This window comes from Dendrobates tinctorius, unplaced genomic scaffold, assembly GCF_039654945.1.
Source record: "Dendrobates tinctorius isolate UK_male_01 unplaced genomic scaffold, ASM3965494v1 ptg000001l, whole genome shotgun sequence".
Taxonomy (NCBI): Eukaryota; Metazoa; Chordata; class Amphibia; order Anura; family Dendrobatidae; genus Dendrobates; species Dendrobates tinctorius.
This window is the reverse complement of record NW_027361669.1, coordinates 11,936,878-11,952,498: the sequence shown is the minus strand read 5'-3', so window position 1 is coordinate 11,952,498 and position 15,621 is coordinate 11,936,878. Positions and strand designations below refer to the sequence as shown.

The 15,621-nt window shown below is 45.5% G+C and overlaps 1 protein-coding gene across 4 annotated transcripts in view; it reads right to left on the bottom strand.

Annotated features, from left to right (window-relative positions):
• Nucleotides 1-368: 368 nt before the first annotated feature.
• The window catches only part of SIMC1 (SUMO interacting motifs containing 1), a 126,004-nt gene continuing 110,751 nt past the window's right edge, over nt 369-15,621 (bottom strand). Inside the window, exon 10 of one of the 4 annotated variants that reach the window (XM_073566077.1) lies at nt 369-814. In XM_073566077.1, the coding sequence (XP_073422178.1) occupies nt 594-814 (221 nt within the window). In that variant the 3' untranslated portion in view covers nt 369-593. Of the gene's footprint in view, nt 829-15,621 lie in introns of all 4 variants that reach the window. The other 3 variants (XM_073566079.1, XM_073566088.1, XM_073566086.1) reach the window with 3 other exon arrangements.

Here is a 15,621-nt window from a genome sequence, read left to right as displayed (position 1 = left end):
AGTTTTGCTAAAATCTGCTTTTTAGGAATTTACTAAATGTCACATGATGATACTTTGTTTTTGTAGACATTATAAAAGGACAGATTGTTAACTGGCACTGTAATATTAGGCTCGTCGGTGTCTACAACAAGTGCAGTAGCTCAGATCTCTACTTCCGTAGCCAACACTACGAGGAGACTTGATTTCTTGTGGCTGCTCGATAGGTGGGAAGTGATCCATTCAATGACCAGTTTTTCAACAAAAAAAATGATTTCTACATAATTCCAAGCATTACGTTATGCCTCTGCCACAAACTGCAGATTAATTAGATGTAAATAAGACTGAATATCACATTATTGTTCTAGTAAAGAATGAGGGCACAATGGTACTCAAAATCCAAATATCTCATTACAAGATGTATTCTTTATAAGCAAATAATTCTTACAGATACATGTAAAACTTGTATACAAAGCATAACCTATTTACATAAAGTGCCGAATCCTGCAGCCACTACAGATTAAAACAACCTGAAAACCTCTAAAATTTATTAAAACAGAGAACATTTACCTTCAGTTTGGGAACCTCCAATAAAAACGAATGGCTAGGATATTTTTCTAACTATACCTTTTAACAGCGGTACATAGCAACGATCGCAAGAGAAACAGTCTACTCAGAATAGCGGCAGGAGGCTCGGCTCCTAGGCAAGTCCGTTGCTTGAAGATGGTGAGTGAATGATCCACTTCTGATTCAGTGATGCCCCCGGAAAGAACTAATCGACTCTGTAGTCTTTTCAAAATGTCATCTGTGCGGTCTGTAACAGGGGTTCGTAAGTGATCTGCAAGAAAAGGTCTTTTATGGCTTATAGCTGCATTCAAACATTTGTATGAAAGCGGTGTATTAGAGGCAAAACAGTGCCTTCAAAAAGTATCCATACCCTGTGAACTTTTCCAGTTTTTCACACTACACCCACAATTAAGTGTATTTTATTGGGATTTTATGCGATATGCCAACAAAAACTAGCCAGTATTTGTGAAGTGTAATGGAAATGTGCATTTCTAATCATTTTAAAAACATGAATCTGAAAATTGTGACACGCATTTGTATTCAGCGCCAAGTAGTTTGACACCCCTAAATACAATCCTGAGTGACCAACTGCCTCCACAAGTCAATCAGTAAATTGGGTCCACCTGGCTGGAATTTTTCTTTAACTACAGCTGTTCTTTGAAGGCCTGAGAGATGCCTGAAAACATTAGGGATCAAACAGCATCATGAAGACATGGGAACACATAACAGGTTATGGATAAAGTAAAGCATGGCTAGTAGTGATGAGCAAATGTGCTCTGATGTTATCTAAGTATCTTGGACGTGCTTGGATATGTTTGAGTAACTGTGGCTGCATGTTTTGTGACAGTCTAACAACTGCAAAACATGCAGCCACAGGGACTCGACTGGAACATATCAGCGCACACCCAAGATGCTCAGATAACACTATATCCGAGCACATTCGTTCATCAGTAAGTGGTTAGGTTACATAAGAAAAAAAATCTGAACATGTCAGAGCGCCATTTAATCCATCATCCAAAAATGGATTGAGTATGACTCAACTGAAGACCCAATGAGACATGACTGTCCACCTACATGGACAATCCAAGCAACATCACCAAGTAAAGCATCTGCCAAGAGGTCCATGGGTTCTCTGGAGGAGCTGCAGAGATCCACAGCTCAGGTGGTAGAATCTGTCAGCAGGACTACCATTTGTAGACTCAAAAAATCTGGCCATTTTAGGAGACTGGCAAGAAGAGCACCATTTTTTTTTTTTAAAGTAAGCCATAAGATGTCGTGTTTGTAAAAATCCATGCAGGGGCTGCAGCTAACATGTGGAAGAAGGTGCTCCGATTAGATGCAACCAAAGTTGAACTTTTTGGGCTAAAGCCAAAATGCTATGTGTAGTGGAAAACTAACTACACGACCCTGAAAACAGCATCCCCACTGTCAAACATGTTGTCAGCCTCATACTGTGGGGATACTTTTCATCAACAGGAAAGTTGGTCAGAGTTGATGGGAAGATGAATAAAGCTAAATACAGGGCAATCCTGGAGAGAAAACCTGTTAGAGGTTGCAAAAGACTTGAGACTGGGATGTACTGTAGGTTCACCTTCAAGCATACCAACTACCATAAATATACTTGCAGAGCTACAATGGAATGTTTTAGGTAAATGTATGTATTTGAATGGCCCTGTCACAGTCCAGACCTTAATCCTATTGAGAATCTGTGACAAGACTTAAATTGATGATGTTCAATGTCACTGAGCTAGTTAATTTGCAAAGAAGAATGGGCAAAAATGTCAGCCTCAGTACAAATATGATGGAGCTATACCTCAAAAAATTTGCAGCACTAATTGCAGCTAAAGTCCTACAAAGTACTGACTCGGGGAGACTAAATAGAAATGCACGTCACAAATTTTCAAATTTAGATTTTAAAATTAGAACACCATGTATCATTTCGTTTATACTTCATATACTTTGCCACTTTCTGTTGGTATATCACAAAATGCATTTAAAGCAAACCTGTCAGCAGGATTGTGCACAGTAACCTACAGGCAGTGTCAGTTTGGCGCCTTTATACTGATTACAATGATACCTGGGTTGATTATAATCAGTCTTGTGGTTGTTTAGTCTGTATTTGTACTTTTCTGTTGATATTGTTCCAGGGCAACCTGTGGGGGCTTTGTGGTGCTCTGCTTACATAGTCACACTTTTTTCCTTCAGCAAACTGGTGGTGGCACTTGCGCACTAGCATCTAGCAGGAAGAGATGAAAGCTACTGCACATGCCATTTTGCTCCAAGAAAAAAAAAATGGCTGCAGCTAAATAGCACCAGGGCTTGTGCTATAGTATCTATCCGTAAGAGAAAGATGCTACTGCACAGATTTTGCTGGATGTACATTTTTTTTCTAAACCCACAATAATATATGCATTATGTAAAATAGGATGCAGGTGAATGAAGGTTCAGTGACCTTTCATAAGCCCATGAAGATGCATATGTAAACAGAGCACCACATGAAGACCCCCCACAGGCCGCCCCAGAGCACGAACATATCAATAACTCAGAACTGAAAATAAAGCTTAAACAACCACAAGAAAGATATTTTCATCCCAGGTATCATTGTAATTAGTAGAAAGCGTCAGGTTGGCAACAGTCTGTAGCTAACTTGGCAAATAAAATTTGTGGGGGTTGTGTGAAAAAAGGGAAAAGTTCATGGGGTATAAATACTTTCTCAAGACATTGTACATGTGGTTGGGTTGCAGTCAACTACTATACTCACTATTTACTACAAGGTTCATGCGTTGTTAAGGACATGAAACATGCAAGTTGCCTCTTCAGAGAGGAAGTGGACTTGAACTCTATAGCACCACCTATTGGAGGTAGCAATCCTAAAATTCAATATCAACCCTTTAAACGAGCTTTGCTTTATGACTGTCTGCACTGATGAGGGGCAACACCCTGAAACACCAAAACCTCAAATTGCAGACATTAAGTAATTTAACTACCGTATATACTCGAATATAAGCCGAGATTTTCAGCCCGTTTTTTTGGGCTGAAAGTCCCCCTCTCGGCTTATATTCGAGTCATATACACCGGGGGGTCAGAGGGGGCGGGGGTGTCAGGTCATACTTACCTGTCCTGACGCTGTCTCTTGAGCCCCCAGCTTCTCCACGCTCTCTGTTCCTGCCTTCAGCGGTCACGTGGTACCGCTCATTAAAACATATTCATGAGTTTTAATGAGCGGTATCACATGACCGCTGAAGGCAGGAAGAGAGCGCGGAGAAGCTTGGGGCTCAAGTGACAGCGTCAGGACGGGTAAGTATAGCGATACTCACCTGTCCTGCGTCCATGGCTGCTTGCTGCTGTCTGTCATCGGTCAGTGACTTCAGACAGCAGAGGGCGCAGTGACGTGTTAGGGCGGGGCGCGCCCCGCCCCCTGCAGTCTGAACATCACTGTCTGATGACGTGGCAGATAGCGGTGAGCAGCCATGGACGCAGGACAGGTGAGTATCTGACACCCAGAGACGGAGAGGTGAGTATGTCATTTTTTTTATTTTTACATGCTGCAGCAGCGGCAGCACATGGGGAAATAATCTTAAGGAGCTTCTAATGGGGGCAGCACATGGGAGTATGATCTATGGAGCTTCTAATGGGGGCAGTATATGGGGGAACAAAATGGAGCTTCTAATGGGGGCAGCATATGGGCGAATAATATGGAGCTTCTTCTGGGGTCAGCATATGGGGGAACAATCTATGGAGCATTTATTCGGTCGTCCATGACAGCACCACCTGAGAGAGGGGATCCGCCCTTTAGGAACAGGAAACCTACAGATACAAAAAGGGCGGCACCTCTCCCACGCATCAGTTGGTTTCCTGTTCCTAGAGGACAGGACTCCCTACAGATCGTCCGTCATGGAGTCGACGAGGGATTCCCAGGCCGGCTGACCGACTCAGGTAGCGGGGGGGGGGGGATCTCCTACCTCGGTCCAGTTCGGGGTCCCTGGAAGCACCACGGTGGGGCCGGGTAGGTCACCACGGCTGTGGTTGGAGCAGGTGGAGCATAGGGTCCGGTGGACAGCCGTCTCCAAAGTGCGGGCACCAGGTACGTATGCAGGCCCCTCCTGAGTCTCCCCCCGGGGTCCGGTCATCCTCCCGCGTCCGGGTCGGCGGGCGCATATGGGGGCGGCGGGCACACCGGAGCCGGGGGCGCCCTGCCGGCTCCGTTCCGCGCGCTCCCGGCCCGGAAGAAAAAACGATCGAGTGAACAGAGCCGCGGAAATTCCTCCCGGCTAAAGGACCCTCCTGCCTCCCTCTGTGATCCGGTACCTGCCTCATCTGCATGGGTAAGAGATCTTCGTGAATGTACCCTGATGCAGTGTTCCCTTATGTATTTTTTTCGCAGGGGAGGAAAGTTAAGGGAAAACAGAAGCACAGGGAATGTGTGCCCTCTGTAGTTGCCCCTTGCCAGACGGCCACCCCAAAAGATTATGTCAGCCATGTGTGCGACAAACGGTAGGGGTTGGAAGGGAACGAGGGCCAGGGATAGACTGACAGGCCCTTACATTCTCCCCCGTCCTTACAGGTAGCGGAAGAAACGCCGGATTTCACCACAAGCCTGAGAGAAATAATCAGGACAGAAATGAAAGCCCTGTCAAAAAGGGATTCTTCTAGGGGGAGAGAAGTTAGCTTCTCAGGTTCGGAGTCCTCGGTTGCTCCTAGGAACAATGACTCCTCGGATTCCCCGGCCTCCACTTCGTCTTCTTCAGAGGAAGATTCGAGCCGTTTCTGCTTCCCGTTAAACCAGATGGACAAACTAGTTAAAACAATAAGGTCCACCATGGGAGTAACAGACTCAAAACCAGAACTTTCAGCACAGGACGTGATGTTCGGAGGTCTAGATCCCAGGAAGCGCAGGGCCTTCCCTTTAAATGATAAGGTCCAGAGCTTAATAGATAGGGAGTGGAAAAAACCCGAAAAAAGAGGCTCCTTGCCACCGACCTTCAAACGAAGGTACCCATTTGATGACCCAGTGGTGAACAGATGGGATAAGGCCCCTAAGCTGGACGCGGCAGTAGCCAAAGCCTCCAGAAAATCTTCCATCCCTTTCGATGACATAGCTTCCCTAAAAGACCCGCTGGATAAAAAAAGCGGATTCCTTTCTAAAAGGAACATGGGAGATGTCAGCAGGTGCCCTAAGACCAGCGATAGCTGCCACTTGTACAGCCAGATCCATGATGGTCTGGCTAGATCAACTGGATTCCCATCTGAGAGACGGAGCCTCGAGAGCATCCATTCGGAAAACCCTACCAATCATCCAGAGTGCCGCTGCTTTCCTGGCTGATGCCTCAGCAGACTCTGAAAGGATGGCGGCTAGATCCGCATGGTTATCTAACGCAGCTCGAAGGGCTCTCTGGTTAAAATGCTGGCCAGGGGACATCCAGGCCAGGTCACGACTCTGCTCCATCCCTTGCGAGGGGGAATATCTATTTGGCTCTGCCCTGGATGAACTGTTAGAGAACGCCGGGGATGATAAAAAGAAGTTTCCGAGCCTCCCGAATCCTTCTTATAGACGCCCCTTTACCAGGAGAGGATATTTCCGTAGAAGGTCGTCCAGAGATCAGGGCAGATGGGATGATAAAAGGAGAGGTACAGGTTTCATGTTCGGAGGAGGGGGGCGCCAGGAAGGTCCAGCACGGGACACTAAAAAGCCGCCCCAATGACTAGAGGCCCCGGTAGGGGGGAGACTAGCTGCCTTCTACCCAGCCTGGTCCATGATTTCGGATAGTAATTGGATACGGGGGGTGATAGCTACAGGTCTACAACTGGAATTCACCCGGGTTCCCCATGATCGATTTAGGGTCACCCCAATCAGGTCCTCCACATCAGAACAAGCTGCCCTGGAGGCCGAGGTTCATGATCTTTGCCTCAAGAAGGTCCTAACTGTGGTTCCAGAAGGAGAAAGGGGGAAAGGTTTCTACTCCCCTCTGTTCCTGGTCCGCAAGCCAGACAGTTCCTTTAGGACTATAATTAATCTTAAGTCCCTCAATGAATTCTTGGTTATACGCCCGTTTAAAATGGAAACAATTCAACAATAAAATTGTTGTTTCAAAACTGCTTTATGGTGGTGTTGGATTTAAAAGATGCTTACTACCATATACCCATTCATGCAGCTCATCAGCGCTTCCTCAGAGTGGCGGTTCAGTTAAATGGGTCAGTTGAACATTTCCAATATGCGGCCCTCCCCTTTGGGGTGGCAGTCGCTCCCCGTGTGTTTACCAAAGTAGTAGCGGAAGTTATGGCCCATCTACGTGAATCTGACATTCTAGTAGTACCCTACTTAGATGACTTCCTGATTATAAGAAAAACGGCAAAACATTGTACGGAACAGCTACAGAGAGCAATGTCTGCCCTGGAGCGGTTAGGATGGCTGCTGAATATCAAAAAATCTCGGTTACAGCCGATGAAAATCCAGCAGTTTTTAGGCCTGATTCTAGATTCTGAGAAACAGGAATGCCGTCTGCCTCCGGAGAAGCTTGTTCGCTTACACTATCGGGTCCTAAATGCTTCCAATAACCCCACCATGTCCCTCAGGAAAGCCATGTCCCTTCTGGGTTCCCTTTCCTCCTGTATCCCAGCAGTGCAGTGGGCCCAGTTTCATTCAAGAACACTTCAGGGCGAGGTTTTACTGCATCAAAGAATCCTCAGAGGCTACTTAGAAGGCCAGCTAACTGGCCTAATTTATCCAGAGGAGTTCCCTGGGAATTCGACATATCCCGCATAGACACTACGGATGCTAGCCCTTCTGGCTGGGGGGCTCATATGGGTGAGGTCGTGGTCCAGGGCCTATGGGACCAGCACCAGATAAATATGTCATCTAATTTGAAAGAATTGTCAGCAGTTGAACAGGCAGCTAAGAAGCTACTTATGTATCTGCAGGGCCATCATGTCCGAGTGCTCTCCGACAATCAGGTCACCGTGGCTTATATCAACCACCAAGGCGGGACTCGTTCCAAACCCCTGATGAATGTGGCAGAACGGTTGTTCCAACTAGCAGAGCAGCATTTTCTATCTTTGACAGCGCTACACATAAAAGGGAAAGAAAACATTATGGCAGATTTCTTAAGCCGCAATCTGCTAAGGCAAGGAGAATGGTCCCTAAACATCTCGATCTTCCACCTGATTGTGCAAAGGTGGGGACAGCTAGACCTCTTCGCCACCAAAGAAAACAGAAAATTTAGACTATTCTGCTCCCTAAATCCCAGAGAGAACCCCCTGGCGGTAGATGCCTTTCTGATAAAGTGGGACTTCAGGCTAGCATACGCCTTCCCTCCCCTATCGCTACTACCCTTGGTGTTGAGAAAGATCAGGAAAGAGAGCAAGGGTTATAGTCATCGCCCCATTTTGGCCCAGGAGGGCTTGGTTTTCTTGCCTCAGGACCATGTCGGTATCCGATCCTTGGGTTCTTCCGGACATCCCGGATCTCCTATCCCAGGGCCCAGTCTTCCATCCTCAGGTGGCTGGCCTACATCTGACGGTGTGGAGTTTGAGCGGGCACTCTTAAAAGATAAAGGCTTCTCCCCAGACTTAATTAATACCCTTCTTAAAAGTAGAAAGGCCATTACTACCAAAATCTATGTTAGAATTTGGAAGAAATTCCTTCAGAGCTCGGGAATAATCGCTGGGGGTTCAACACCTATAAATCAGATCTTAGAATTTCTTCAGAAAGGTCTGGACATGGGGCTTTCCACTAGTACCCTTAAAGTACAAGTAGCAGCCTTAGGGGCCCTCTTTAGCTGCAACATCGCGGGTAATTACTGGATCAGTAGGTTCATTAAAGCAGCAGGAAGATCCAGGCCGGTAGTGAAGGATAGATTCATGCCATGGGACTTGAATCTAGTCCTCATGGCCATGACGGAAGCTCCATTCGAACCTATTTCATCAGCTTCCATAAAAAACCTGTCCCTCAAAGTAGCTTTCCTGGTAGCTCTAACCTCAGCTCGCAGAGTTAGCGACATCCAGGCATTATCTAGGCGTCCTCCTTATATACAGATTAAAAATGATAGGGTAATACTCACACCTGATCCAGCGTATTTACCTAAGGTGGTTTCTAACTTTCATAGGACTCAGGAAGTAGTCCTTCCATCCTTCCTCCCTAATCCGGCTAATAAGAAGGAAGAGAAACTACATACCCTGGATGTTAGGAAGTGCCTTATAGAATATGTGGCAGCTACCGATCCTTGGAAGAAAGATGATGCCCTGTTTATTTCCTACCAAGGCCCTAGGAAAGGTTATAGAGTATCAAAGAATACACTAGCCAGGTGGATTAGAGAAGCGATTGCCTTAGCATACACCTCAAAAGGCAGGTCGCCACCCGGGAAGCTGAGGGCACATTCCACCAGAGCCATGGCGACCTCGTGGGCCGAGAGATCAGAAGTCTCCATCGACCAGATATGTAAGGCGGCTACTTGGTCCTCTCCGAACACCTTTTATAGTCATTATAGGCTAGACTTGGGTGCTTCCACAGACCTCTCTTTTGGGATAAGGGTGCTGCAGGCTGTAGTCCCTCCCTAAAGTAGTTATTACTCTCTGTAATTCTCTCAGGTGGTGCTGTCATGGACGACCGAATAAAGTCTTAGTTACTCACCGGTTAACGGTATTTTTCGGAGTCCATGACAGCACCCGTATATTCCCTCCCTTTAGTTTAATTTGGGTGTGCACTTCTTCCTCTTATATACGTACACAGGTAATTTAAATTGTGTATAGTATTATGGATAAGTTATGCTATTAACCATGGTGGTCCTCTGTGCTCTGTAAGCCAACTGATGCGTGGGAGAGGTGCCGCCCTTTTTGTATCTGTAGGTTTCCTGTTCCTAAAGGGCGGATCCCCTCTCTCAGGTGGTGCTGTCATGGACTCCGAAAAATACCGTTAACCGGTGAGTAACTAAGACTTTCCCACCCTAGGCTTATACTCGAGTCAATAAGTTTTCCCAGTTTTTTGTGGCAAAATTAGGGGGGTCTGCTTATACTCGAGTATATACGGTAGCTATGCTTTGTGTTGATATTGAATATTAGGATTACTGCCTCCAGTAGGTGGCACTAGAATTCTAGCCCTCTTCCTGTCTGAAGATAATTTGCATGTTTAATTTCCCAGAGGAGCATGCATTATATACAACTCTGGCAAAAATTGAGACCACTGCACACTCATAAAAATCAGCTTCTCTACATGTCTAACAGCCATTCCATTCCAGTGTCAGTTGAATTCCAACTAGAGTACACCTCATTCTACTTAATGTGCTTCTGATTAGGTGATCACCTGAGCCAAATGTTATTTAACGAAGTATAAAAAAAACCCTGCTGTGCTGTGGTGTTCACCATCCTCTTGCAACAGGACAAGCTGGATGACAAAACAAGTGCTAGTAATATCCCAAAAGTAATAGGAATGAAAAAATAACTTAACCATGCCAAAGGAGTGGAAAAGAAACGTCTTGAGTGAGGAAAAGAAGGGCTCAATTCTGGCTTTACTAGCACAGGGATACAGTGAGCGTTTTGTTGCTGCCATCCTCAAAATTTCTAAGATGACAGTCCATTACCACAAGGTCAAGCAGCAGACCGTCAGAGTGCGAAAACTACTCCGCTGACCGGGATGACAGTCATCTTATTCGAATGTCACTCAGCAACCGAAGGATGACATCAAGTGGCCTACAAAAGGAATGGCAGCTGGGGTGAAGTGCAGGCAAGAACTTTTCATAACAGGCTCCTAGAGGCAGGGTTCAAGTCATGTAAAGCTAGAAAAAAAACCTTTCATTAAGGAGAAGCAAAGGAGAGCCAAGCTGAAGTTTGCCAAAGAACATAAGGCTTGGACCATAGAGGACTGGAGTAAGGTAATCTCAGTCTAATTTTCGGCTTTGTCCAACACCTGGTCGACTAATGGTTAGAAACCTGGAGAGGCGTACAAGCCACAGTGTCTTGTACCCACTGTGAAATTTGGTGGAGAATTGGTGGTGATCTGGGGATGCTTCAGCAAGGCTGGAATTGGGCAGGTTAATCTTTGCGAAGGTTGTATGAATCAAGCCGCATACAAGGTTATCCTGGAAAAAGTTGATTCCTTCTGCTCAGGCAATGTTCCACCAAATCTGAGAACTGGGTTTTCCAGCAGGACAATGCGCCATGCCACACAGCTAGGTCAATCAGTGTGTGGATGAAGGACCACCACATCAAATCCCTGTCATGGCCAGCCCAATCGCCAGACCTGAACCCCATTGAAAACCTCTGGAATGTAATCAAAACGAAGATGAATAGTCACAAGCCATCTATCAAAGAAGAACTGCTTAAATTTTTGTATCAGGAGTGGCATAAGGTCACCCAAAAGCAGTGTGAAAGACTGGTGGAAAACATGCCCTGACACATGGAAGCTTTGATTAAAATTCATGGTTATTCCACAAAATATTTATTTATAAACTCAGAGTTAAAACATTAATATTGTTGTTTCTAAACTTGTTTTCTTAGCATTATTTGAAGTCTGCAAGCACTGCATTTGTTATTTTGAACATTTCTCATTTTCTGAAAATAAATACAAAGTTTAGTGCTTGGAAATTCGGAGACATGTTATCAGTAGTTTATAGAATAAAAGAGCAATTTACATTTTACTCAAGTATACCTATAAAGAGAAAATCAGACAAACTGCAAATGCAGTGGTCTCAAATTGCCAGAGCTGTAAGTGTTAAACCTCTTGCCTAGCCAAATCAGATCTCATACTTTGCACTAATGAGGGGCAACAACCTGAAACACCAAAATCTCAATTTTAAAAGTATGAGATCTGCTTTGGCTAGGTGAGAGGCTTAACACTGGGATCTAAGGGGTAACTTCTCTACCTGTGACCAGCCAGTCCTGGCATGTCAGAGTGAGAAGACTTCTATGTAATGCATGCTCCTCTGAGAAATTAAATATGCAAGTCCTCTTCAGAGAGGAAGATGACTAGAACTCTAGTGGAAGTAGCAATCCTAAAAGTCAATACTGTTGAAGACAGTAAGGCTGTGTGCCCGTGTAAGCGTTTTTCGGGGTCAAACCGCTTCAAAAACGCTTAAAATAAGCATCCCATTCATTTTAATGCATTTTGGCCTTTGTGCCAATGGATGCGTTTTTTTCCGCATAGGAAACGCTTAGCGGTTAAAAACGCAGAATGCTCATTAATTTTGTGGATAAGTCCCGGTTTTTAGCTATTTCTTACGAGTCCAGAAAACGCGCTAAAAAAAAACAGCATCAAAAACGTGCGTTTTTTTAGCAAAAACACACAGAAACCGCACGGAAATCAAGTGCGCTTTTCTGGGAAGGAGTCAGTTTCTGAAGCAGAAATTTTCTGCATACGTGGGCATATAGTGCATATTCTGGTAGAAGACACTATTCTATGAGTGATTACCAAGTTCTAGACCTTATTCAAACTGTAGAAAATAGTTCAAATTTATGAACAATTTACATATGTCCAGGGAATGAATAGGTTGCAGAGTCTGGTACACTGCATGCCACTTTTTTGCCCCTCTTTCTGTGAGGAATACGGTCTCATATGCTGGGTAAAAGCTTAGCCAGGTGGTCTACTAGAGTGACATTGCATAATATCTAGTGAATAACAGGTGTATGATAACAGTTTATGCACTAACTTACACCTTGTAATGATGGGGCATGCTGGCAGAAGCTGTTGAAATGTACTGTATATTTGAATCCACCCAGAACAAGCCATGACCGCCAAAGCAAAGGTACGACATACCCAGAAAATGACACCGTAGATTTGTGTATCTTCAAAACAATTGGAGATGTAATTTCCTACTTTTTTTTATAAGCTCTTGAAAAAATTTATATTAAAACTGTTCAGCTGAGACTGACAACATAGTCAGGGGCTTATTGAATTTTGTTCTATACACCAGTTTTCTGGCAAAAGAAAATGTTGAAGTATGGCAAAGTTTGAGACTTTTCTTGTTCTGTAAAACTTTTTGCAAAGTGCATGGGGTCTCCCACAGGCCAAACAATTCAATCTATTCCAGAAATTGATACTCCCATTTCTCGTGTCGTGTGTGTGTGCGCACGTGCGTGCGTGTGACTGAGACATCAGGTTATAGCTGCTGCCACTAGGAGGCAATTACCAAGTAGTTAAAGGGTTGGGCCTGTGAAAACAAGATGCCACTTATCCAAAGAACAGATATGCACCAATGGGCAGAACATTGCACTTTTATCCCCTTTAGAATGGAGCGCAGTGTGCATGCTCAACCACAGCTCCCTACAGCACTGGAGAAGTACTGTGCATGCCTTTTACCAGCAGCCCCATGCAGATTTAAAGTGAAGCAGTCAGCAGTTTTGGCCGATCTAAAGGCCCCGTCACACACAGCGAGATCGCTTATTTTGTGATGCAACAGCGATCTCGCTGTGAGAGGCTGGGTTCACAAGTAGCAGAACTCCTGCGGAAGTTACCGCGAGAATTCCGGAATTCCATTCCGTGGGAAAATCGCATTTTAAATTCCCGCGATTTTCCAGCAGAAAAACTAGCGATTTGCAAGCATAATTAGCTTGCAGAATGCTAGCGTTTTCCAAGCGATCTGTAGCATCGCTTGGAAAACTGACAGTGTTTGACGAGTGTGACCAACTTTTTACTATTGAGGCTGCCTATGCAGCATCAGCAGTAAAAAAAAATCTGTTAAAAATAAAAAAAAGTTAAAAAAATCAGGTTATATTCACCTTCCGATGTCCCTCACAGCGTCCCCAGGCATCCGCGATGCTCCAGCAGGACCCGTTCCCAGTGATGCATTGCAGCAATGACCTTTGATGACGTCGCGGTCTCGCGAGACCGCTACAGTATCGCGAGACAGCGACGTCAAAGGTCATTATTGCAATGCATTACTGGGAACGGGACCTGCCGCATGTATCGCTGAAGCCTGGGGACGCTGCGTGGGACATCGGAAGATGAATATAACCCGATTTTTTTAATTTTAATTCTATTTTTTACAGGGATATGGTACCCAGAGCCTGGAAGACAGTCTCTTCTCCTCCAGACAGTGGGTACCATCCGCAAATGTTCTGTTTACTTTTCGCATGGTGGGCACCGCCACATGCGGAAAGTAAGCAGAACAATGCATTCCTATGTGGGCGGAATTGCCACGATTCCGCAAAATGAGCATGCTGCGGATTTTTCCGCGATGCGATTCCGCCGCGGGAAAATCCGCTGCATTAGCACAGCATTGTGGAATCCCATAGGATTGCATGGGATGCTGTTTTTTTGCATTTTCACGGCAAAATCGCGTGTTAAAAACCGCAAAGCAGCCTGACACGCATCAGCGACCGATGTGAGTAAATGTAAATGCCAATTCCTGCAGTGCGCAGGGCCTCTCTGACCTTTTTAAGCACCTGCGCACTGCAGTACTTTTCTCTGCCCTCAACAGGGCAGATAAGTACGCCTGCGCAGGAGCGCGATGCCGGGGAGCCATGACGCAAGCAGGAGGGCAGCATCGCAAGAAGATGGGAGGCACTGGACCCAGGCATGTGACACCCATCGGACCGGACTGAGTATAGTAACTTATTTTTGTTATCTTTCAGGTCGAACTGGGGGCTCATCTACAGCATTACAGAATGCTGTAGATGAGCCCTGAAAGGTGGTGGCCGTATCTTGGATCTGCTAAACCTGGTGAAAGGTTCCCTTTAAGTGGTGGTCAGGTATCCAACCTGCTGCTCTGTTATAAAGGATAAAAATTCCCCAATTCTGACAATGGGTGCAGGTCCCGGAGTTGGTGAGAAATTAGTTGGTGGGAATGGCAAACACTTGTTTCAAACCAAACTACACCCCCTCCTTGAAGGCACTGAGCCAAAGTCATTTTAAGCTTATTTTTTTCAAGTGTGCAAAACTCCTTTCTCTGCTCTTATTTTAGCTTTTTTCCTCTGAAGTTAAGAAATAGGGAGGCATAAACATCCCCATTTATCCTTAAGTGAAGAAAGAAAAACTGCTGAATTATTCTTTCCTACCAGAAGTAAATGTTTCATGCTAGTCATTGAGGTCACCCGTGGATCCTGCCTGCTTCTTCCACTAATCCTGCATACTCTCCTGACCCATGAATAATCACAGAAGGGTTTGACACTGCTGATACACACACAGTGCCTTGTCTTCTTGCCATCTTAAAGGGAAATCACCTCATTTTTGGCATATAAGATGCGGCCACCACCATAGTAACAGTTATTAAGGTTGAAGGGAGACTTTAAGTCCATTTAGTTCAACCCATGATCCTATCCTAACTTGCCCTAACATGTTGATCCAGAGGAAGGCAAAAAAACACCATGTGGCAAACAGTAAGTTTCACATTGGGGAAAAAAAATTCCTTCCCGACTCCACATACGGCAATCAGACAAGCTTCCTGGATCAACGCAATATTAAGGAAATTTCCTTAATATTTCTATAATGCTGTAGATAACTCACCGATGTAACCTGAAAGATGAGAAAAAAAGAGATTATACTTACCTGGGGGTCCGGTCCGATGGGTGTCGGGGTCCGGTGCCTCCCATCTTCTAGCGATGATGTCCTGCTCCTTACTTCTGCCGTGGCTCCTGTGCAGGCGTACTTTACTCTGCCCTCAACAGGGCAGATAAAGTACTGCAGTGCGCAGACAAAGGGAAAGGTCAGAGAGGCCCTGCAGTACTTTACTCTGTCCTCAACTGGGCAGATAAAGTACTCCTGCGCAGGAGCCGCGGCAGAAGGGTACAGTTACACTTAGCGACGCACCAGCGATCCTGACAATGATACGACCTGGTAAGGATCGCTGTAATGTCGCTAGTAAGCTGTCAAACAGTCAGATTTACCCAAAGCTGCAAAGATCCAGCGATCCGTATAACGACCTCGGTGGTCGTTGGGACCTTGTCACACAGCAGCGATTCTGATGACTCACGCCTGCGTCCATGATTTCTGAGTCGCTAACAAGGTCGCTCGTCTGTGTCAAACAGCGATGCATGCTGGCCAGCGGGACGCCAGCGATGAAAAAGAGCCCTAGGACATTCGAGCATGATCAGCGAGATCGCAGCGGGGGGCCTGGTTGCCGCTACGTGTCACACGTAGCGAGATCGCTGGTG